Source organism: Mytilus edulis, chromosome 5, assembly GCF_963676685.1.
Source record: "Mytilus edulis chromosome 5, xbMytEdul2.2, whole genome shotgun sequence".
NCBI classification, from domain to species: Eukaryota; Metazoa; Mollusca; class Bivalvia; order Mytilida; family Mytilidae; genus Mytilus; species Mytilus edulis.
The window spans coordinates 6,455,882-6,481,338 of record NC_092348.1 but is presented as its reverse complement, the minus strand read 5'-3'; the positions used below and the strand labels follow the sequence as shown (position 1 = coordinate 6,481,338).

The 25,457-nt window shown below is 34.0% G+C and overlaps 2 protein-coding genes across 4 annotated transcripts; both read left to right on the top strand.

The window, feature by feature from the left end:
* The first annotated feature begins 14,800 nt into the window (after positions 1-14,800).
* On the top strand, positions 14,801-15,184 carry LOC139522678 (uncharacterized). Its single transcript, XM_071316145.1, has one exon. The coding sequence runs from the start codon at positions 14,801-14,803 to the stop codon at positions 15,182-15,184; it is 384 nt and encodes a 127-aa protein (XP_071172246.1).
* A 4,247-nt stretch (positions 15,185-19,431) lies between these two features.
* LOC139522823 (uncharacterized) lies at positions 19,432-24,608 on the top strand. 3 transcript variants are annotated; one of them, XM_071316384.1, is made up of 3 exons: positions 19,432-19,830; positions 21,304-21,459; positions 22,875-24,608. In XM_071316384.1, exons 1-3 carry the CDS (start codon positions 19,776-19,778, stop codon positions 23,048-23,050), a joined length of 387 nt encoding a protein of 128 aa, XP_071172485.1. In that variant the 5' UTR covers positions 19,432-19,775; the 3' UTR covers positions 23,051-24,608. The 3 variants fall into 3 exon arrangements, 2 of the variants coding, with proteins under 2 accessions (XP_071172485.1, XP_071172487.1); XR_011664499.1 differs by lacking the exon at positions 19,432-19,830 and adding an exon at positions 20,437-20,458; XM_071316386.1 differs by lacking the exon at positions 19,432-19,830 and adding an exon at positions 20,471-20,583.
* The last annotated feature ends 849 nt before the right edge of the window (positions 24,609-25,457 follow it).

The window sequence follows — 25,457 nt, the reverse complement described above, 5'->3', positions numbered from 1 at the left end:
ATCGTTTTTAAATTTGACTGTTTAGAAATTTGATCAAACTTTTAAAATACTAAACCTTACGTGCAATTTTGATTTTTTCACTTTTTGAATGTTTGTTTTTTTAAACTTTTGATTAAAATATCAAAAATAGAAAAGGGGCAAAAAGAGGGGTACCTGTAAACTGGGGAACGAAATAAAAGTGAAACGAAACGAAACAGAATGAAACGAAAACATGCTGATACATAAAAGTTAATGTATAGAATAAAACCACAGGTACGGACAGTTCTATGAGGTGAAAAATAGGATGACAAAATAAATATTTCTCAAAAGAAGAGAATTCATTTTGAACCAAGACACACGGCTCTGATAATGACCATTTTACATGATGATTTACCCAGCACCCATATTTAAGAAGTAACAGTAAAAACTGATTAACTCGCAGTAGGTCAAATAGTATGGTTAGGCTGAGTATATATGTGTTTTCTGCTGGACTTTAAGCAATAAAATGGTTCAATACACGTTGTATTATCTTATTTGATTTCAACTTTTTCTTTTTTTCTCTACTATTTCTTACTTTCTGCAATCATGTCGGTAGATGAATAAATCTTTGATGATCATCTTTAACGTTTTAATCAGCAACAATTTCCTTTCTTTATTAATTATAAAAAAGAAGAAGTGGTATGATTGCCAATGAGACAACTATCCACAAAAGGCCAACATGACACAGACATTTTAAAACAACTATAGGTCACCGTACGGCCTTCAACAATGAACAAATCCCATACCGCTTAGTCCGCTATAAATTGTTGGCCTTAGATATTCAGCTTTGAGCGTTCCTGATCCATAAAAGCGCTTCGGTCGTAACTTTTAACGTTTTGTTTTCATTTTTTTATCGTTTGCATGACGATCGTATATTGCCTTGTATCAATAATTTCAGTTCTAAGTATTTGTACGGTAGGAAATCTGAATTCATGGTGTCCCAATGAACGATGTGGTATCTGGAATGTGGGAGGTTTTCGCTATCTTATTACGCCGAAATTAAGAGTAAAATCAATTATCGGTAGGCTGGAGTCAGGAAATTTTTTATAAGGTTTCTACATAAACTCTTCATAAAAAGTTGCCCGGGTGTAATTTTTTTATTTGCGCCTGACGCGCGTTTCGTCTACAAAAGACTAATCAAAGACACTCGAATCAAATTAAGTTTAAAAAAAGCCAATAAAACCAAATTAAATTAAAAAGGTAAAAAATTTAAAAAAAATAAGAAACGTTAACATACAACTTATCGTTCTGGTTTTGTAAAAGCTGAACACATTCATCATATTTATCATAAACGTATACCATACACATTATTTCCAGGCTTCATATTAATGTAAAAGTTGCCGCTGTACATTATGCCCCCATCTATCCACTTGTAGGCGTCGGCATTTTGAAAATTAAAAAAATATTTTGAATATTTTATATTAGCGATAAATGGTAATCTTATTTGGGAATCTGATATATAAATATTGTCACTAAGGTGACACTTTTTTTTAAAATTTTATTTTACTTGGATACATTCACGAAGGGCTTCAATAATGGTACATAAAAATATTTTGAACCCCAGTTTGATAGGGGAAAAATCTGTGCAAGCAGAGGACAAAACAAATATCATCTGAATCCAGATTCCCCCCATACCTTAAAGTGTTAAATTTTGAACCAAATAATTTGATCAATAGCGATAAAAAAAAACTTCATAAATTAAATTTTAAGAGCTTAGCGTGATTTTTTTACTTCAATAAAACAAATTTTGGACTTAAATGGGCGCTCCCTTAGATAATGTTTGGACTGATGCTTGTAAAAAGTATATGCATTTATCATATACGTAGCTCCATTGGGGGCTCTAAATCAACCTCTGTTTTTAAATAGCACATAAAAGGAAAAGGGGTTTTTTTTGGTATCAAGAGATATAATTTTTCCGTATTTGTTATTTATGCGTTTTTAAGTTATCGAACGATAATCAACTTTAATCAAAGTAAAAGAACACAGGTACGTCCAATCAGAATGGGACGTGTAAAGAGAGTGCCACGCTGTCAGCTGCATGATGGATTTTTCCATTTTTGGCCATACACCAATGTTGCTCTCGAAAAACCAGTACATTGTAAAATGCTGAATTTCAAGTAAAGCATTCACCTACAGAACACTGAAAACTGAATATTTGAAAGTGAAGTATATATAAGAACCGAATCAATTCAAGAGGTGTTTCGCTAAAATGAAGTTAATCTGATGTACAATGGTTGTCTTCTGTTGATGTAGTTCATACGTGTTTCTCGTTTTGATATAGATAAGACCGTTGGTTTTCCCGTTCGAATGATTAACACTAGTAATTTTTGGGGCACTTTATAGCTTGCTGTTCGGTGTGAGCCAACGCTCCGTGTTGAAGGCCTTACCTTAACCTGTAATGGTTTACTTATATAAATTGTTATTTGGATGTCGAGTGTCTCATTGGCACGCATACCACATCTTCCTTTATCTATTAAACATACCAAAATACATCTATAAGGGCTACTTTGCCCGAGCCAGCTGAATCCTGAGTTTCTTTGAAATTTGTATGTAAAGAACCTATTTTGAATTATCGATTTTTGGTTGTCAGTGACAAATATTTCATGAATGATAGCAATAAATACAGCAGGGAGGATTTGTGTTTGTTATTCATTTGATAAAGACATTATCTTTCAATTAGTTTAATTGAGGTCTGGAGCTGGCTTTATATATATATGGCAGTCCTTTGTTAATTTATTAACATTGTCATTTTGATTACTTTCTTATGTTTCCTATTCTGACATAGGACTTGGATTTCTTTTAAAGTGTGTTTAATTAACTGTGTGAATGTTAGTTCCTTCTACATTTTCTAGAGGTAGAAGGGGGGGGGGGGTGTGATCTCACGAAACATGTGCATTTGTGGGCCTGCATCTGTCCCAATTCAGGAGCCTCTGGCCTTTTTGATGCCGGTTTAAATAGGTGCCGTGTGTATATGTTTCCCTCTTTTCGCCCCTTTTCTATTTTTGATATTTTAATCAAAAATTTAAAATATCAAACTTTCAAAAAGTGAAATAATCAAAATTGCACGTTAGGTTTAGTATTTTAAAAGTTTGATCAAATTTTTAAACTATCAAATTTAAAAACGATATCTAGAATTTTGATATTTTAATTATTTGGTTAAACTTTCTAAATTTCAAAACTTTTACGCAATTTGAATTTTTGATATTTTAAAACTTTGATCAAAATTCCAAAAATCTAAAATTTCAAAACGTTTTAAAACTTTGAATTGATAAGTGTTACACGGACCTGTTTTGGATGATCCGTACAATTTGATCGACAGACATAGGTTTTCAACTCTAGCTTTCACACAACTTTATCATACAAAAAATACCTGAAACAGATATTATCAAAAGAGAGGCGAAAGATACCAGTGACCAGTGGGACAGACAAACTCATAGATCGAAAATAATCTGACAACGCCATGGTCAAAAAAGAAAAAGACAAACAGAAAAATGAAAGTACACAAGACACAACATATAAAAATAATAAAGACTAAGCAACACAAACCACACGAAAAACTAAGAGTGATCTCAGGTAAGGGTAAGCAGATCATACTCCACAGTGTGGCACCCACCAGACGTGTTGCTCATGTTATCAAAAATCTGTTAAATAGGTCTATTTCGGTACTTTTCAAGACGGTAGGTCACATTCTTGAAAAGGGAAGGGGATTGCTGCTTCATAGAAATGGAAAGTTCACAATCGGGAAGCTGAAATCATCTCTTTTGTCGTAAAGTTTTGTTTTCAAACGGCGACCTTCATTGTCAATTTCTAGATGTTAGTCAAGACTGAAGACAGACTTAAGTGTATCTGTATCTGTTGTATTTTTTATCTCAAGTTCTAAGGGATATATGCGTTCAACATAGTCACCAAATTTGGAGTTATTTAGTGAGAGAATACCATTTGTATAGCGGATAGGACGTTGCTAACTTCTGATCTTTCTTCCTAAGAAGTTCCTGTATGAAGTCAGCCTCATAATAATAAAGAAACAAGTTGGCAAGAAGAGGGGCACAATTGGTTCCCATTGGAATGCTGACAGTCTGTTGAAAAACACGTCCTCCAAACGTAACAAATATGTTGTCAATGAAGAAATCAAGCTGAATTTTGATAATGTCTTGATAATGTCATTTTCAGATATTATTGTTTTTTAATCAGAGTCACGGATTCTTTATGAAATAGGATTTATCCCTCCGAGGCTTTAGACAAGATACTTGTATCTACATTGGCTATTCTTTTTTTTTTATGAAATAAAGCAATACTAACTCTTTCGATTTGTCTTTTACTTTGGAATGGGGAATACTTGTGAAAAGTCTTGAAAAGTCAAATGTTTTAATACTATTGCTAGATGAAAAAAAGTAAAATCACAAAAATACTGAACCCCGAGGAAAATTCAAAACGGAAAGTCCCCTTATCAAATGGCAAAATCAAAGGAAACACACATCAAATGAATGGACAACAACTGCCATATTCCTGACTTGGTACAGGCATGTTCAAATGTACGAAAGAGTCTTAGATTGTATGTACTCTAAAAGTTCTCTGGAATGCTTTAGTTTCCACATCTTCTAGAAATAAACTCATCGTAGATATCAGGGTTGAAATTTTATATTTGCGCCACTTCTAGAATAGGCAGTTTCACAATAACTTTGAATGGTACTTTGAAAAATGTGATCGCAGATTTATTTTCTGCAACTCATATTTAGTCCTTTACTATATTGAAAAAAAAAGAGAAATATGCTAGATAAACTTATTGCAACTGTGATGAGATGATCAAAGTTTCAAAATTCATCCTTGAATACAGCAACGAACCAAACCAAAAGTAACCGAATTTTCGACTTTCCTAGATTAATGCTGTCTTCTAAAACCCACGTGCACAGGTTTTCAAAAATTAAAAACTATTTTTTATTTACTTTTAACGTCTTACACATGTAAAACGTTGACTCTTGAACGTTAATATATTGACTTCTAGTGTACTACTAGTATTTCCAGTTTGAATATTTCATCTTTATTCTAAATTCATTAATTGTTTGTACTATATATGTTGATATACGGAAATAAAGATGTTTCTGTGTCCTTTAATTTTGGTCGTTATGATTTGAAGGATCAGCTCAGATAATGTGCACCTCAATTAATTAAATCAACTTAACTTTATGTAAAAGGCGTCTCTCGGAAGATTTGATTGAAGTTGATAATTTTCGTTTTTCACCATAGTATTTAACTCAGAAGGTCGTCTTTGATCTCTTCCTTTATTCTTTAGGTAAATTGTCTGTTGACAAACTACAAAAATGGAAGCCGGTTGAACTCCTAGAACCTGAGGATGCAACTGTGAAAGCTGATATCTGCTAGTGAGATGCTGTGAGTCTACTTGGTGATATCCAGACTTCATGTCAAGAACTGTATAATAACTGTTTCCATTATTATAAGAACTGAAGTGGATTTGTTCGCACAATAAATCTGTATGTTTAGTTGCCAATAGTCACTGCACATCACCAGCTTCACACATTTCTTTCTTAAAAGAGCAGCATTTTATGGCTATTGATAGTTCGTCAGATGATTGTTTGCCTTAAGTTCTGTATGATGGTTATGAAGTTATACCCGAGGGTATCACCAGCCCAGTAGTCAGCACTTCAGTGTTGATATGAATATCAATTATGTGGTCATTTTTATCCTCAATGCTCTTCAACTTTGTACTTGTTTGGCTTCATAAATATTTTGATATGAGCGTCACTGATGAGTCTTATGTAGACGAAACGCGCGTCTGGCGTACTAAATTATAATCCTGGTACCTTTGATAACTAATTATAAATTTACTGTTTACAAAACTTTGAATTTTTCGAAAAAGTAAGGATTTTCTTATCCCAGGAATAGATTAGTCACAGTAACGAACTATAATATAACAATGGCCATATTCCTGATCGACTTGGTACAGAACAATTTAAAAAAAAACATGGTGGGTTGAACCTGGTTTTGTGGCATGCCAAACCTCCCGCTTCAATGGCAATGTTAAATATAACATTAAAATGACAACATAACATTACAGGACTACAATACAAATAAATTGGAGAACATACTGGACAAAGAAACACACAAATAATAATTAACAAAGGGCACCAGGTATAAAATTTAATACGCCAGAAGTGCGTTTCGTCCACTCAAGACATTTGATAACTATTGAAAGCCAAAACAAGTACAAAGTTGAACAGCACTGAGGACAAAAAGTTCAAAAAAGTTGTGCCAAATACGGCTTTTCTGCTTGGGTAAAGAACATCCTTATTATTTAGAATAATTTATACTTTTGCAAACAGTAAATTTTATAAAATGACTATATAATAGTTAAACACGAGAAAGAAAGCGAAGATACTCTTTCCAAATTAATTATTTATGTGAGTTCGTTAATATAAATCAGAATTAAGAAACTGAATGGATCTATGAACACCCATGTCAGATCAATGTTTAAAGACCAAAATGTTGCAAATCACTTGTCCTTCCTAAATGCCAAATATGTCGTTGTCTCCGCAGATAAAGCCCAAAAATACATTACACATTCTCCAAATTAAATAAACTGCTTGATAAATGAATTAGGTACTGACAATTCAGTTCGAAACTCAACTTATACCCCCACGACATTAAAAAAGAGGAAGTTCTGGATCAGCATAGGTCTGTTTTGTGTTATTGAATTTTAACCAAAAATTAGGAAAAAGTAAAATCACAAAAATACCGAATACCGAGGAAAATTCAAAACGGAAAGTCCCTAACCAAATGACAAAAACAAAAGCACAAACACATAAAAAAATGGATAACAACTGTCATATTCCTGACTAAGGAGAGGCATTTTCTTATGTAGAAAATGGTGGATTGAACCTGATTTTATAGCTAGCTAAACGTCTCACTTGTATGACAGTCGAATAAAATTCCGTTATATTGACAACGATGTGTGAATAAAACAAACAGACATAAGGTGAAAATGTAAAAAATTGGGGTACACCAGTCAAAATAAATCACTATAAAAACAAATAAATATGTAACGAAGAAACACAAAAAGGCACACAGACAAAGCACATTAGTAAAATGAAAGACAAGAATACAATAATTTACCATAGCACAACAACGGGTGGTCAAAGTACAGAGCAAAGTCAAATGTAACAAAAAAAAAACCAACAAGGCATAGTATACCCAAAGCACATGGGCAAAATTTAAAACAAGAAATAAAAAATTGACCATAGCACAATAACACAATGACGGGATGTATAAGTACAGAGCATCGACAAATGGAACAGAACTCGATCTTCCATCACTGTACTCCTTACAAACAACGATATATTTCTGGGTCTTCCAAGTGCTCCACGAATCATCTTTCTAAAGCATCAACATCAATTTTATCAGCAATCAAAGCCGGGCTTCAAAGTGAAACTACATATTTTAGAGGTGGCGTGAAATGTGGAAACTTAAAAAAAATCAAAGATCAAAAGAGTGCATACAATCTTATACCCATTTTTTTTTTGCAATCAGTATTAACCATTTGAATTTGACTTTTCTACACAAGTATTCCCAATTCCTAAAGAACGAATTGAAAGAGTGTGTCTGCTTTATTTCATTAAAAAAAAAAGAACGGATAACGTAGACACAAGCCCGTGTCTTAGGGATGGATTATTCGTACTTTGTCAAAAAATCACTCTGATTCAAACAAAACTGAAACTGAATCATTAATTAAGATGCTTGATTTCGTCATTGACAACATGTTTGTTACGTTTGGGGGACGTGCTTGTCAACAAATAATCGGCATTCCATAGGTAAAAACTGTGTCTCTCTTGCCGAATTATTCCTTTATTTTCATGAGGCTGACTTCATATCGGAACTTCTTTGGAAGAAAGAAAAGAAGTTTAAATTTACTTTCCGCTATAAAGATGATGTTTTCTCACTAAATATTTCAAAATTGGCATTTTACTTTAAAGCCTCATATCTTGACTTACGTCTAGAAATTGAGATAAAAACTGTACAACAAAACAGACGAATTGAGCTTTCCAATTGTAAACTTCCCATTGCTCTGTACTGCCATTCCAGCAACTCTCAGTTGATACAATATTCCATAGCTTGTAGATTCTAGTATAATTTTTCCCTTGATGTAATGCTGCTGCTTTCAATGAAAATTTGAACCAATAATTCCAAAGTGAAGTTGCAATTGCAATTATCTCTTCGAAAATGTTACGGGAGCCATTGCGAGTTTGTTCATCGTTATGAACTATCTGTTCACAGATGTCGACGATTTGTTTCAATCGTCGTAACCAAAATCCTGTCCGCTTTACCCGAAATATGAATGACCGATGTGAAATTATCACCTTGTTTGTTCTAACATTAGCACAGCGGCAAGTGCTACACGAGGAACAGGATCTTATCACCCTTCTGGACAAACTAAGAGCAACCCCGTATTTGGGTGTGCCCGGAAATCAATTGATTTATCATTTTGTTACATCACTGGGTCGATACCTCTATTGGTGGACTATCAGTCTCCGAGGGTATCATCAGCTCAGTAGTCAGTATTTCGGTACTGACATGATTTAACAAACTTTACTAAAATTGTCCGTTTATAGATTTAGAAATTATTAAGAAACTAAGGTTTCAACTCCCTCAGGCAAAGTTGGCTTTAGATCAACGGTTTCGGTACTTATACATCTTCGGATTTCAAATTTTTGGCTTTAAGCGTTCCTGATGAAGGTAAATCCAGAAAAGCGCTTCGGACGCAAGAAATTATTAAACGTGTTGTTTTCATTTTTTTTAACCATATGCTAGTATAAAAGTATAACAAAAATGCCGAATTCGAAGGTTAATTTAAAAAAAAAAGGGAAGTCATAAAAACTAACAAAATAAAAAATTATTAATCAACGGAAAAAAAGTCAAATTCCTTATATAATCGTGTTAAGTTGTCGGTATATATGGCCATAACAAATGAAAATGTTTTATAAAATTACATTACATTCAAAACTTGGCTATACATTCCGTTCGTTTTACTAACATCATAACAATTTACAACAGTTAGTTGATATTTTCTTTCACTTTTAAAATATGGGTTAATTATCTAAAGACGACACCTAATTTTTTCTGAAGGGCTCCCGGTACTATTTAAAAAAAAATTTTGTCAATGCTGTATGGCCAATAGTGCCTACCATTATCAGGAACTGATAAAAAATAAGTATAATTTGTCACCATGCTGAAACTCAAATTCAAATTCCACACGCAAAGTGACCAGTAAGATGGATTTGGCTAATTCCTTAGGGTCTTTCTGGTTAAAAAAAACCAACTGTTCAATCGTTTCGTTTCTGGTACTTCCTTGGCTTTCAAACATTTGGAATTATGTGGAGCAGGATCTGCTTACCCTTCCGGAGCACCTGAGATCACCCCTAGTTTTTGGTGGGGTTCGTGTTGTTTTTTCTTTAGTTTTCTATGTTGTGTCATGTGTACTAGTGTTTGTGTGTTTGTATTTTTCATTTTTAGCCATGGCGTTGTCAGTTATTTCGATTTATGAGTTTAACTGTCCCTCTGGTATCCTTCGACCCTCTTTTTGCTTTGAGCGTTCCTAGTGAAGGTTAATCCAGAAAAGCGCTTCGGACACATATAGTTTATAACTTGTTGTTTTAATTGTCAATACTGCTGCTGGAAGGGGCTCGTTTCAGTTCTTCGGGACTGAGGTGATTTATAACAAATCTTTCTAAAAAAGTCCGTTTATTAGTTTTCAAATCATAAAGAAACTAAAGGTTCAAATCTCTCATGTACCTGATGAAACTGAATCCAGAAAACGGTACCGAACGCAGAAAATTTATGACGTGTTTTTTTCATTTTTTTACAGCATTGGGTCGAAACTTCTGCTTGTGAACAAAAGTCCCCGAGGGAATTGTCAGCTCAGTAGTCAGTACTTCGGTACTGGCATGATTTTAACAAACGTTTCTAGAATTGTCCGTTTATGAATTTTGAAATTATAAAGAAGCTAATGCTTCATTTCCCGCAGGCAAAGTTCAAAGTGACCTTAGATGAATTAGGCTATATTGGATCATAATGCCATGCTCATTTTGGTTATAAAACTTTTCAATTGTTTCGGCTCTACTAGATCTTTGCCATTCAATTATTATGCTTTGAGATTTCTTGGTGTATTAAGGTAAATCCAGACTGAAAGTACTTAGAACACATGCAGTATATAACGTGTTGTTTTCATTTATTTTTTATATTGCCATAACAGAATTACTAACCATCGGCTCAAACAGACAGAACCTGGTAGTAAACACACGTAAAACAAATAACTTCAAAATTCTCCAATTCCTAGTTGATGAGATCAGTTTTAATCATTTCTATAGAGGATTACCGTAACGGTAATATTTCGTCATTTACTAAAAGCTTTAGGTTTCATATCTCAGATTTTAACATAATTTGTTAATTTCCAATACAATAAAATTGAGAATGGAAATGGGGAATGTTTCAAAGTTCTGTTCTAATTGCAAAAATTCATCTTTTATTTGTCAGAAAATAGGTAAAGCACTAACCCGGTCATGATCAAATCATGTATCTGAGGTTATAAACGGCTGGTTCGTTATTTGTTGTTCGATATTCAAAATTTCAACGTAAAAGATAATAAAAATTGGATATTTTAAAGAATTTCTAAAGTAGTTAAAATGTTAAAGAAATATAATATATAAGATAAAGACGATAATATCTTTTAATTACCCCTGTAGATAATCGTTAATCAAAGTGGTTAATATAAGATATAACCCGTTACATAGAACATGGTTCTATATTTTATTTTTTCAATCTTAACAGTTTAACCAGGTTCAACAGACTATTTTTTATCTTAAAATGTCGTGTACCAAGCAAAGAATATGGCAGTAATTGTTATCAAATTATATAGTCTGCTTCTATGTACGTTGGCGTTTGTTTTTGTTGCACTTCCGTTTTCCTGTTATTCCTTTGTTTTCCACTTATAGTTGATGTTTTTCCCTCGTTTTAAGTTCGTAACCCAGTTTAGTTTTCTCTCAATTAGGTTGGTCCCCTCCGTAAAACATTCAGTATGCCTTCGGAATATACAAATATTAACATGTTGAGAATTTCAATAACGGCCGGGAAACAGACTATCTCTCAATCTGATTGTGACTTTTGAACACCGGTATACTACTGTTGCCTTTCGTAGTCAATTCTTAGGTAATTTTTGAAACCTTTCTAAAATGATCCGTTTATAAGTTTATAAATTACAAAGAAACTAAGGTTACAAATCCCTACGGGGAAGTTAAATTGATTTGGCTATTATTTGTGTTTCCTTTTTGGTCAAATAACTCTTCATGAACTGTTCACTTTGCTTTCAAATGTTCGGCTTTAAGCCATCGTGGTGAAGAAGGAAGTGCTTCGGACGTAAAAGAAAATTATAGAGCGTTGTTTTCATTATTTAAATACCTTCTGATCTTTCAATCGTCACAAATTTATCACAGTGTAAGTTGATTTGCAAATACAGATACTATTTAGAAAAATTTGTGAAATTGTTTTACCCACAATTTGTCTTCAAAATGTATGACCTGTACCAAGTCAGACACACAACATAAAAAAACTAAAGAATAAGCAACATGAACCCCACCAAAAACTAGGGGTGATCTCAGGTGCTCCGGAGGGGTAAGCAGATCCTGCTCCACACGTGAGGCCCCTCATGGGGGGGGGGTCCTAGTAATCACATAATCACCATTTTTTTGCCAATATAATCACATAATCATTAAATATTTGCTTATCTTTAGTAATCAAATAATCATAAACTAAAAATACAGTCCTAGGTAATCAAATAATCATGAAATATTTGGCTTAATAATCAAATAATCATTAAAAAAACGGCCAAGTAATCACATAATCAAAAACCCCATGAGGGCCCTCACACGTGGAATCAGTCGTGTTGCTTGTGTTAAAACAAATCCGGTAAAAAGTCTAATTCGATAGGTTACATTCATGAAAGGGAAGGGGATTGTAGTTACGACGTATGGAACATATCCGATATCATTTGTGAAACGGTTATTCCATAACGGCAACTAACTCGTGATGGCGTCCGTAAAATTTACGAAGGGATGATTTCAACTTCACCATTTGGAACTCTCTATTAAGAAATTCATGATAGGAAATGCAAGCACGGGAATATCGTATCAATTGGGAGATATATACCCCGTATGCAGGTGCTGCTGGAATGGTGCTACTTAGAAATGGAAAGTTCACAATTGGAAAGCAGAACTTATCATCTCTTTTGTCGTAAAGTTTTGTTTTCAACCGACCTTCATTTTCAATTTCTAGATGTAAGACATGTAAGTCAAGATATGAGGCCGGCTTAACTGTATCTGTTGTATCCTTTATCTCTAGTTCGATGAGATGGATGTGTTCAACATAGTCACCAAATTTTGAATTATTTAGTGAACGTCATCTATGTAGCGGGAAGTAGAAATATAGCTGATGCATTTCTCTCGGTTTTGGTTTGTCAACGGATTTGTTTTCCCTTGATCGTTTTTTACTACTTAACAGCGGTATTCTACTGTTGTCATTAGTAAGACGAAACGTGTGGCTGACGTACAATATCTATGATGAGTTTGTCCTACATTTGATTTTACTCCATGTATTTATAATTATCTTACCTCCTATATATTTCCAGGAATATGATTGGTTAGAAGCGTCCGCGTGGAGACCTTGTATATTTCATACAAGGTTAGTAGGGAGGCGGGGCTTATTTCATACACGGTTAGTAGTGGTGTTACCTCCCTTTATATATATAAAATATATGGTAGAGAACAGCTAAATCGATACATCTTTGCAGAATGGAGCCATTGAAGGTTTTTCAGGATGTGTAGAACATACAAGTGTTCTTAGGCTAATAGCCATCTCATGCATGACTGGAAAGAAGAATTTGGAAGTAGTATGGTTATAACCCTGGCAAATGCAAATGGACAGAGACATAAATATATATGTATATATGTCTCTGATATGGATCAGTACCACACAAATTGATAGAGATGGCAATGGATAACTACCACATTACAGATCACATCAAGAAGATAGTCCAAAATTATTTTGGTGGAACACAGCTGCGATTTACTCTAGATAACAAGACAACAGCATGGCGGAAGTTAGAGCAAGGACTGAATAGTTACGGGTTGTGCCATCTCACCGATACTTAGGAGATAACTGTATTGTATTTTGAGCTCCGACGCCATCAATTGGGGGGTTTGATGGTCGCAAATCAAGTTTACTGGCGACGTGTTAGCGGAGACAGTAAACGGGTATTTGCGACCATCAAATCCCCAATTGATGCCATCTGAGCTTAAAATACAATATTGTTATCTCCATTCTAATGAAACTGGCAGAAAACAACGTTAAAACATGTTAAAATCTGTCATATGCTGTCTGCGCTTGCGCGTACGTCCCATAGCATCAATTGCCAATTGATGCCATGTAAATAAGTGACGTTATCCAATCAAAATGAATGTTACAAACGTTGTTGCATTAGAATATGCATTATGAGTATGAATATCATCATGAAGGTAGCAGAAAGAGAAACAAGAGGTCCAAAGACAGATTTATGGATTTTTCTACCAGCAACAAGAGGGTTCATGGATGCCTTTACAGTAACAACGTCATCCCATATTCAAACAAGATGGATAAGGTTAGCACTGGAAGAGTTAGTCACTTTGGCCAGAATGAAATTAAAGCCAAGGAAGTCTCGATCAATGATACTGAGAAAGGGTCAGATAAAAACGAACTACCAGCTTAAGATCCAATGGGACGAAATACCAACACTAGTAGATAAACTCATCATAGATACCAGGACTAAATTTAGTATATACGCCGACGCGCGTTTCGTCTACAAAAGACTCATCAGTGACGCTCGAATCCAAAAAAGTTAAAAAGGCCAAATAAAGTACGAAGTTGAAGAGCATTGAGGACCAAAATTCCTAAAAGTTTTGCCAAATACAGCTAAGTTAATCTATGCCTGAGGTAGAAAAGCCTTAGTTTTTCAAAAAATTCAAAAAATTATAAACAGTAAATTTATAGATAACCCTATAAAGTGCCTTGGAAAATGGTTTGATGATACCCTTAAAGACAATACCAGTGTGAAGACAGTACAAACTCAGATTGCAGAATGGCTTTAGAAGGTAGACAAGAGTGGATTGCCTGGGAAGTTTAAGGCTTGGATATACCAACATGCATGGTCTGTTACCAAGACTGTCATGGCTTCTCATGATCTATGATGAAATGACAGCAACAACAGTCGAAGCCATAGATAGAAAGATAAACAGTCACCCAAGAAGATGGATAGGAGTACTATCAAGTTTTACAGCCATAGTTCTTTTAATCACAACTCCAGTTACCTTTAACATCAACTTTGGAGGAATGCAAGGTACCAAAGGGCAGACTTGTTATGACTCTCAGAGACTCAAAGGATAGCAAGATCAGTAAGGCTGGAATTCAGACTCGTACTGGGGGGAAATGGTCCGCGAGAACTGCAGTAGATCAAGCAGAAAGTATTCTTCATCACAAATACATAGTGGGCAACACCTGTACTGATACACTTCCTTCTCCTTCAAACTTACATCAGTGGGGACTGATAAAAGAACCAAGCTGCATTTTATGTGGTGAAAGAGGCAATATAGCACATATTCTTTCAGGTTGCTCTGACACAATGAATATATCGATGGCGGCACGACCAGGTCCTAAAACATCTGGCAGAGATCCTTGATATTGAGAGAAAATGAAGACACCATCAAAAACCGAGGCAAAGCAGATCAGATTCGTTAGAGAGGGAGATACTGGACATGCAATGAAGTCACATCAGCACTTCATTTTGAACCATGGCAGTAAATGGAACATGAGGGCTTACATTGGCAAGAAGCTTGTGTTTCCAGAATGCGTACAGACAACCCTACGCCCAGACATTGTAGTTTGGTCACACTCGTCAAAGATGATAGTTGCGATAAAACTGACAGTTCCTTGGGAAGAGAAATGTGAAGATGCATACCAGCAAAAGAAGGAAAAGTACACAGAGATGATGACGATATGTAGAGAGACAGGTTGGAAAGCATGGCTGTTCCCAGTAGAAGTAGGCTGCAGAGGTTTTCCTGCACAGTCAGTATAGAGGATGCTACAGGCAAAGAGAATAGTCGGTAAGGCAAGGAAGACAACAGTAAGACAGCAAGGAGATGCACCAGAAAGATACGCCGAGTTGATCTGAGCTGAAAGCCGCGTGCTGATGAGTAGAGGTTTGGCCACCTCTAATGACCTGCCAACCGGAGGATATAACGGTACAGGGTCGAAACATCTAGTGAAAGTTGGAACCATCTGAAGTCATCAAAGCACCGACAGAGAGCGACAGAGATTCAGATATGAAGGAAGATGAGCAGTTAAGAGAATATGACAGCAGAAAAGCAGAATACCACCATCTGTAAGTAATAATAATCTATCATACGTTTGATACGGTGCTCTTTGTCCGACATTTGGTTTTTAGCAACGGACAAAAAGCAAAAGTGTCGGACGAAAAGCAAAATTAACGGACAAATAGCAAAACGGACCAAAAGCAACGGACAAAGAGCAAAAGTGTCGGACAAAAAGCAAATGCTGGACTGAAAGCACCATATCACACGTTTATCTCTTTGAATTTCAAAATGTTCTACCTCAAGTGAACCTGGTGAATGATATGCATGCTGTTTATTAAATAGATAGATACTGCACGTGTCGAGCGCACAAAAGTTTTAATAGTTAGTTTTTTTTTCATTTCTTAAAGTTTACTTGAAAAACATTCATCATGAAAATCGATAGAGACTACCATATATTTGCCATCAACACCAAACCAAATACAGTGATATGCAGTGAAGTTTAGCATTTGATAGTTCATTGATAACATTCTGGCGTATCATAAACAAACAACTTGTAACGTCTCATTTCATTGGCCGAAAGATTTAAATACAACAGCAATGTAGTCAGTCTAGTCAGTGTGCACGTGAATTGACACAGGTGACCGACAATGGAATTTACTATGTTACTACGAACGTAAAAACAATGATTTGTATAGTTTACAAACCTTTGGCCAAAAGATTTAAATAAATGTTTTGCTTACTTCAAATAGTGGGGTCGAAAAAGTATACTGATATTCTAAGTTCTTTATGCATGCAGCATCTCAATTATCTTGTACCCGACATGATGAGAAATAGTAAGGATAAAACAAAATACATGTGCCGCTTTTATACGGATGAATAAATGAACCACTTTTAATTTCTTTCATACCTACGATAGGTTATAATCCTTACAATGTCGTAGTCACTTATAAAGTATTTCATAATACTGATCCTGCTTTACAATAATTTATGATGGGTTGCACTGACATTCCTCCTTTATTATTTTCATGCTTAAACATACACACAGTAGCTACCATAAAAGGAGGAAGTTGTTCCCCAAGGATAGAAACAAAATAACTAATCGTATCATTTGTGCACCTGAAAGAATTCACTGAAGATTATTTCTTTCGCATGTTTTGAACTAAATAAATATTAATACTTGTGAGAAATGTCGTTGTTTATAAGGAACAACTCCCGTTTGAATTGTTTTTACATTGTCATTTCGGGCCCTTTTATAGCTGACTATGCGGTATGGGCTTTGCTCATTATTGAAAGCCGTACGGTGACCTTTAGTTGTTAATTTCTGTGTCATTGTGGTTTCTTGTGGAAAGTTGTGGCATTGGCAATCATACCACATCTTCTTTATTACATATAAATGTACTGTTTTCGATTATGAATGGGTGAATATTTATTTTTTAAATTTATACTGTAACAATAGAGTTGCATAACATTGTTGAACAATCCGCTAAAGTAAATGTAGTATGTATTCGTATTTGAAATAAAATACAAAACGAAACGTGTATGATAAACTGATAAAAAAATATCAAGAAATTAAAGATGACTAAATGTATGTACAAGATGAAACTCACCTTTTTATAAATACATTTAAATGATTTAATGAATACAGACATTGTTTGTTTCTATTTACATAGATATAGGAAGATGTGGTGTGAGTGCCAATAAGACAACTCTCCATCCAAATAACAATTTATAAAAGTAAACCATTATAGGTCAATGTAAGGCCTTCAATACGGAGCTTTGGCTCACACTGAACAACAAACTATAAAGGGCCCAAAATTACTAGTGTAAAAACCATTCAAACGGGAAAACCAACGGTCAATATTTACAATATTTAATTTACGTTCGTTTTTTCAACCGAGAATAGCAAAACCTCATGAATTATATCGTTTTTATAAACTTCATTTAATTATCCGCTGTGCCATGATTGGCCATCTCCACTTTTTCTTAACAAAGCGTGTTACATGTTATGAATTTGCTTACAATTTCGGAATTTATTTTTTTCCTTCAAGTTAATGGAATCAGAAAAAAAATCACTATTTTATGAAGAATATCTGAAACTTGGCAAACAATATGAAAAGTGTTTGTAGTAAAGTATACAGTTTCATTTTTCAAGTACAACGTTAATTCATCGAGTCCATTGAGTAAAAGAGAAGGCAGGATAAGCATTGTGTCAATGAAAAAAAATATGTGAATTGAGTTTTTTTTTATCCTACATTAAACTTTTGATGTCGTCCCTTGATTTAGAGGAGATATTTAAATTGAATATTTTAACTGTTAAGATTTTAAAGTTTAAACTTTACTACCAATTAATTGCAGAAAATTATAACACAAATGAATTTCACATGCACATTAAGCTAGAATTGTGATTAGAATCATGTATGCGAATACGACGATAGAAGCTTTAGACGACCTTGACCAGCTACGTGAATATTAATCAGTCCATTCAACGTTAAGTACGTGTGTTCTATTTTTGCAGGTGTGAGGTCGAAGGTTTGAATTGACCAATGAAAACGATCGTTCCTTAGAGAGTTGATCTAATAAAGTTTGTTTGTCTGATTATGTCGCACGACCTATCGCGAAGCTTGGCCGCAGTTGGGTATAACATAAAATAAACTTGTGGAGAACGTGCGAAACATTGCAGGGTTCAATTTAGGAGGGTTTTATTTTCGTCGCCAGTTACACAGGCACTTGTCTCAGGTTTTTTTTCATTTCTTAAAGTTTACTTGAAAAACATTTATCGTGAAAATCGATAGAGACTACCATATATTTGCCATCAACACCAAACCAAATAACATAAAAAAATACGTGCGAAACATTGCAGGGTTCAATTTAGGAGGGTTTTATTTTCGTCGCCAGTTACACAGGCACTTCGTCTCAGAAAAAAAAATTCCTATATACCTTTATAACAAAAAAAAATCCTATATACCTTTATAACATGATTATTACTTACAGATGGTGGTATTCTGCTTTTCTGCTGTCATATTCTCTTGACTGCTCATCTTCCTTCATATCTGAATCTCTGTCGCTCTCTGTCGGTGCTTTGATGTCTTCAGATGGTTCCAACCTTCACCAGATGTTTCGACCCTGTACCATTACATCCTCTGGTTGGCGGGTCAGTAGAGGTGGCCAAACCTCTACTCATCAGCACTCGGCTTCCAGCTCAGATCATCTCGGCGATGCCATAACCAGCAAGATGAACGCTCTGCTGCTTTCCCTAGAGGTATATAGGGAAAAAAATTCTGAGACAAGTGCCATTAAGGTATATAGGGAAAAAAATTCTGAGACAAGTGCCATTAAGGTATATAGGGGAAAAAATTCTGAGACAAGTGCCTGTGGCCAGTTTTTCCAATGGCGGGAGAGAAAAACAATGTTTTTATAAAAAGACACATTTGTTTTATCATGGTAGATTCGATTTACAAATAATGTCCTGAATTCAAGAAAAATGGACGTATTTAAGCATGTGTTAGCCTAACAAGTCAGTGACTATTTTTGACTGACTGACCGTCTATAAACCCTACTTTGTAAGGACGCTAGAGATTTGATTGTTCTAACTCTGTTCAATTTTAGATTTCTTTTCCTTTACAAATTGATTTTAGCTCTTTTGATGCTTATAACTTCTGTAATGGAATATTTCGAATTCGATATCTGCAGTTGGAGAAATATTTACTCGTTATAGTTTTGAGGTTGTTGTTTTAATAATTTTTGGTTGTATATCAACATCATAATCATTATACAATGATGCGGTTTTACAAATTATGATTTTTTTTTTAAATGATTAACAAAGTTTAAGGGAAACACCGCTATTTAACCATAATGTTAAAATCGAACCATGAATATATTAGTAGGAATGAACGACTTGTCCTTGTACACGACCTGTCCTTGTACAAACAAAGTTAAATTTAAACAATATGTTACACAACTTTCTCAAATTTCCATCTTATTTTTGCGTTGACAAAACTGTTAAAAGTCCTTGGTTGTCATTGATAAAGTATCCCGTTATAGTCGACCTCGATATGTTTGTTGGTTAAGTTATTAGGTGTCTTCACTGAGGGGCACTTTTGATAAGAGAGATAAATTCATAATAATAGTCTATTCAGTAAACAGTGTTTATAAAAAAATAAAGATACGTATGGCTGATTCGCAGTAAATTAATTGATTGAAAATTAATTGCATTGAATACTGTTCGGAACTTCATAAGCATCCTAGAACCTATCCATCAGTGTCAGAGCATTGGGTATCGATTGATCGGATCAAGTTTACATCTATATGTGTTAGACATTGTTTTATTGGATATCTAAAAGGATTCAACTTAAGATGGAGATTACACAATTTGCATTTGTTATAATTTTCCTAGCGAATATTGTTGAAGGTAAGTTTACTATATGTATTTTATTTGTTGGTGAGGGCTTGAAAATAACAAATTGAATGCTAATGAATCGATATCATTTTGTTTCCTAAGCGTAAGTCGTATTTGTGAATGTAACTTCTGTATTGGTATTTCAGTAGAGGTCATTCTAGGACAGTATATAATCTCGAACCTGTTATCTTCGGCATCGATTTCTGTATTGATATTTTGACCTTATTTTTTCTAACTCTAAAGACTATGTATATATCATATCAGATATGTCGGCTTTGGAAGCAACTGGTGTAAATTGGTATTTAGGCCCAACAATGTATCAATTCAGGTTTGGTCTCAAGTCAGGAGCATGTAATTCAATGGATGGTTGTTGTAGCGTATCATATTTTTTTTTCGTAAATGTTTTTGTATGTTTACCAGGCTGTTAGTTTTCTCTTTTGAACTGCATAACATTTGTTAAGTCGGGGCCTTTATATAACTCTCGCATTGGCTTTCAGTCTATTGTTGTATGTCGTACAGAGATCTATATATAGTTGCGAGTATCTTCTTCATTTGATAGTTGCCTCGATCATTAACTTTTTTATTTATAGGTTATTCTATAGAATATACTACATCAGTATTGTTAGCGGTGGAAGTGAAGGTATCAGTACGATCGTTTTACAAAGAATTGTATCTAACACTTTTAAGGCTTTTCTCCTGTTTAGTAGGGAACTGCCTCAGTTGTGTCGTGCATGCATGGTAGTTTACTCGCCTCGAGTTTGGGAGGTAGGTTTAATCCCCACCTCGGTCAAATCAAAGACTTTAATATTGGTATTGTCTGCCTATCTGCTAACCACGTGGCATTTAGGAGTCTGAAGAGCAATGAGTCGTAGGCTTAGAGACGGAATACTATGTTTGTTTGTTGGTGTTGTCGATCCAGTACAAACCAGTGGTTCTTTTAATAAGTATATGGTGACCGTGATTGTTTAAAAGAGACCAGGAAGGTTATAAGAACAGGATTGATTGCTGTTCGCTTTACCGTGGCGTCCAATGACAAATATGCCATGCATGTTCAGGACGAGAACAAATAAACAATAAAGGTTGAAAGACTAGACATTTGAAAGGTCTCTGTTAATGTTGGATAGTTATAGAAACTAAGCATTGGAATAGGCCACATAAGAATTCATCACAGAGTCGTTGCAAGGTTTGCTTGACTAGCATATAACAGGACTAGGTGAAGATTACTTACAGATACAGATATCGAGCCATCGGACTGAACGCTTCTTTTCTGACCATGCAGAATGATGGATAGTTCTTGTTCCAGTAATAACACCCGTCGTGTTTGTCATCGCTCAGGTTAATTTCGTGAAGAAGTGGGAATTTTGATACAGTTATATATGGCATATACATGATATTATTTTGTAAGTAAATGCTATTCAGAGTAAAAAAAATCCAAAGTTCAATCAGACACATTCATTGACTATAATAAATGGTATATAATTGTAGGTAAAATGTTGAAATGTTACACCTGTGACTCACGAGTAGATGGTCAATGTGGAGAAACATTTGGATATACTAAAGTCCAAGCTGAAAACAAAAAGTTGATAACAGACTGCAAGGAAAGTCAGGTCTGCAGGAAAACCACAGTGGAGGACTATGCAGGTACTAATTATGTCCATTGAGGGTTTTAATAACGTAAAAACAAAATAGTCATCGGTGGAGAGTTGTATCATACCATATATTTCTATATCTGTAGACGCTGGTTGTGATCTGCTATTTTTACTGGCAATCGTGACGGTGTGTGTCTAATGGCACCCGCAGTGGTGCCGGCACGGTCACATGCAGTATATTGATTATAGATTTGAAATCAACTTTTTCGGTAACCAAGTCTACGAAAAAAAGTATAAATATCATTGTTGTTGTCCCAAAAGAATCAGCTGGAAAATAACAGAGTTATATCATATATTGATTATATATTAAACCAGCTTTTGTACCAATTGGTGCACATTCCAGAGTACTATGTAAAATATCCCAGCACAGCAACAATGAAAGGATTACAGTCACTGTATAATATAAAGGTACTAAAATGTGTCTTTATTCATGTCAAATTTAAAGTTTTATAGTGTAGTAATTTTGTAGTAATTATTTATATATTTTATTTTAGATTTACTTTATTTCTTTCCACTATGATCTCCGGGTATAAATGTGACTGTATTTTGCATATGTTGACCTCTTGTTTCACATGTGAATGTGACAGAGTGTTTTTAAACAAAGCTTTATATCATATCGTACTATGGGACAGATATCTTCTAAATTTACGCATTTTGCAAAATGCCTGAAAACTTTAGACATTTTCCAAAATTCCTGCAAGGTTCAGGCATTTTTAATGCTGAAAAAAAAAAATGAAAAAAAAAAAAAAGTGCCGGAAAATATTCTATAGCATCAGATGTTGACATCAAATGAGTGATTGAAAGTATTGAGAAAAAATTAAAATAACAAAAATTCCGAACTCAAAGAAAAATTCAAAGAGGAAAGTATCTTGTCAAATGGCAAAATCAAAAGCTAATACACATCAATCGAATGAAAAATAACTGTCACATTCCTGAGTTGCCAATGGAACAGATATTTTCTTATATAAAAAATGGAGGATAAAACCAGCTAGCCTAACCTCTCACTTGTATGACTGTCGCATGCAATTATATTATATTGACAAAGATATTGATGGTTTTTTTTTGTCATATGTATCTCAATGATATGCATTTTCTACAAATTATATTAACTTTTTTTTTAATTTAAGATATACTACAAAATGACTAGATATTTTTAGTCATTTTACATAATGCCTCTCAAGTTAAGGCATTCTATAATAAATGTTACAAATGCTGAATGAAGAAAATGGCTGTAACATATGCATGGCATTCAAATGAATACTAAAAAAAAACTTGTGCTCAATGGTCGTATTCGAAAATGTTAAAAATCCCCGAAGACACTATTCAAAATAAGAAATATTATACAAACACATTCAATGTTATAGTTCCCTTGTCAATAAGAAATAAAAATGTAAACTTTGTTTTTAGGACGTTTCGTGGTACGAGAGTGTGTGGAATCCGTGTTACCAGGATGTAGAGATATGCGTCGGGACGGAGAGGTCTGTGACTGTGTCGGTGAGTTGTGTAACAGTACAGTCATACCCAGAGTATACCTTGGATTACTTATCGCCGTGTTTGCAGTGTACAGAATGCTATTGTTATAGATCGGATTCAGAGGAAGACGATAATGAACACTAGTGGAATGCAATTACTTTTTACCAAACACTTTCACTCTCGAAATCAAGATAAACATAAATTAATCTTATTGGGAATTGACTATTGCCGATTTATTAAAAAAAAAGTGCAGCTTTACCCCTTTCCAGCAACTTTAACGACAAATACCTCGTTACTAAATAAACATATGAACTAAGAAGACGGATTTGTAAATAAATAACTAGGAGATATATAATTTTTATAATGAATGGTTAAAAAAGCTTCAAGGTTGTAATATATCAACCTCTTTATGAATTCATTTAATTATGCGTGTTTTTGTAAATACTTATCCTGAAATAAATCTTCTATACATCTTTGCAGTGACATATATATGCACACAATTTTTTGTCAAATCTATGAAATCTTGAGTACCATGGTTCAGCAACACAAGCTACTCACTCATTACTAACAGTGTCCCATAATTGATATAGGCAACACAAGCTACTCACTCATTACTAACAGTGTCCCATAATTGATATAGGCAACACAAGCTACTCACTCATTACTAACAGTGGCTCATAATTGATATTTAAGGAGCAGTATCTGCGTACTCTTCCGAAACACATGAGACCTGAGTTTTTTGTGAGATTCGCGTTGTTTAGTATTTATTAGTTTTCTGTGTTGTGATTTGTGTACTGTTGTTCGTCTGTCTATATCGTTTTTGTCATGACGTTGTCAGTTTATTCACGACTTATGAGTTTGAATGTCCCTTTTTCTTTCTTTTTAAATAATCTGTACCTCCTTTAGTCTCTTGAATGATTTTTTTTTCATTTGCAATCATATTCCTTTTTTTGTAAGTAAATACTAGTTGTGGCTGTTATACGTTTTGTATTAAAGACAGATTCAAGTCGAACATCTTTTTTACAATCAAACTCAATATATATTTTACATTTATATATCTTAGTCATTATTGCTAAGTAACAATTAAAAATATTCAAACTCAGATAAATCATACTGAAAAAGAGAATACAGATGTATACATTTGTTTAATAAATCATCTCTGCACATGTATACATCTCTATACTACTAATAATAAATCATCTCTGCACATGTATACTTCTCTATACTACTAATAATAAATCATCTCTGCACATGTATACTTCTCTATACTACTAATACATGCAATATGATAACAAATGAGTGTACTTTCTAGTTGAATTGAATAGCTTACAATGCATAACCTTTGCAGGTAGGTTTAGATACGACCACTGTAGATGCTAATTTACTATAGCTTATTAGTATATGGTTTTAAAATTATGTTAAACTATATTTAACCATCTTTTAATAAGTCTTAACTCTGAGAAAATTTGTTTAATGAAGTAGGCTTAATTTAATTTGTTTTGATATTCAATGTTGTGTCCTGATTTTCACATGTTGAAGCTCAGTCATGGCATTATGTAGTGGTATAATATATAATACATGTATACTAGAATCTAGTTTTGTACATATTTTGATAGTTTTGTAACCACTTATGTAATTGTATTGAAATAAAAGTCTTAATATATATAATTGTTTCACAATATATCTTATCAAGTCTATACTGTAGTTCCTCTTACGAATTTCTATTACAAACGAGAAAACCAACGGCTTAATTTATGGTAAAACGAATGTACGAAAAAATGATATGACAGACATAAAACCACAAAAAACACTTAACTACAAGCTCCTGTCTGGGTGCAGGCACTCAAAGAATGTCGCGGGTTTAATATGTTTGTGTGCGCTGAACTACCACATAACCTGGGACAGTGGTGTAACATAAGTACATCTGTAAAAATCTGTAACAATTGACTGAACTCAAAGATCGGTATACGAGACACAAAAAAGCTCTGCACATGTATACATCTCTATACTACTAATACATGCAATATGATAACAAATGAGTGTACTTTCTAGTTGAATTGAATAGCTTACAATGCATAACCTTTGCAGGTAGGTTTAGATACGACCACTGTAGATGCTAATTTACTATAGCTTATTAGTATATGGTTTTAAAATTATGTTAAACTATATTTAACCATCTTTTAATAAGTCTTAACTCTGAGAAAATTTGTTTAATGAAGTAGGCTTAATTTAATTTGTTTTGATGTTCAATGTTGTGTCCTGATTTTCACATGTTGAAGCTCAGTCATGGCATTATGTAGTGGTATAATATATAATACATGTATACTAGAATCTAGTTTTGTACATATTTTGATAGTTTTGTAACCACTTATGTAATTGTATTGAAATAAAAGTCTTAATATATATAATTGTTTCACAATATATCTTATCAAGTCTATACTGTATATATATATATATATAGTTCCTCTCACGAATTTCTATTACAAACGAGAAAACCAACGGCTTAATTTATGGTAA

Bases quoted from the DNA above. Each gene is read 5' to 3' on its own strand.
- LOC139522678 (XM_071316145.1), top strand. From the start codon at position 14,801: ATGAAGACACCATCAAAAACCGAGGCAAAGCAGATCAGATTCGTTAGA.
- LOC139522823 (XM_071316384.1), top strand. From the start codon at position 19,776: ATGGAGATTACACAATTTGCATTTGTTATAATTTTCCTAGCGAATATT. The intron at 19,831-21,303 runs GTAAGTTTACTA...ATATAATTGTAG, and splicing joins CCTAGCGAATATTGTTGAAG to GTAAAATGTTGAAATGTTAC. The intron at 21,460-22,874 runs GTACTAATTATG...CTTTGTTTTTAG, and splicing joins CACAGTGGAGGACTATGCAG to GACGTTTCGTGGTACGAGAG.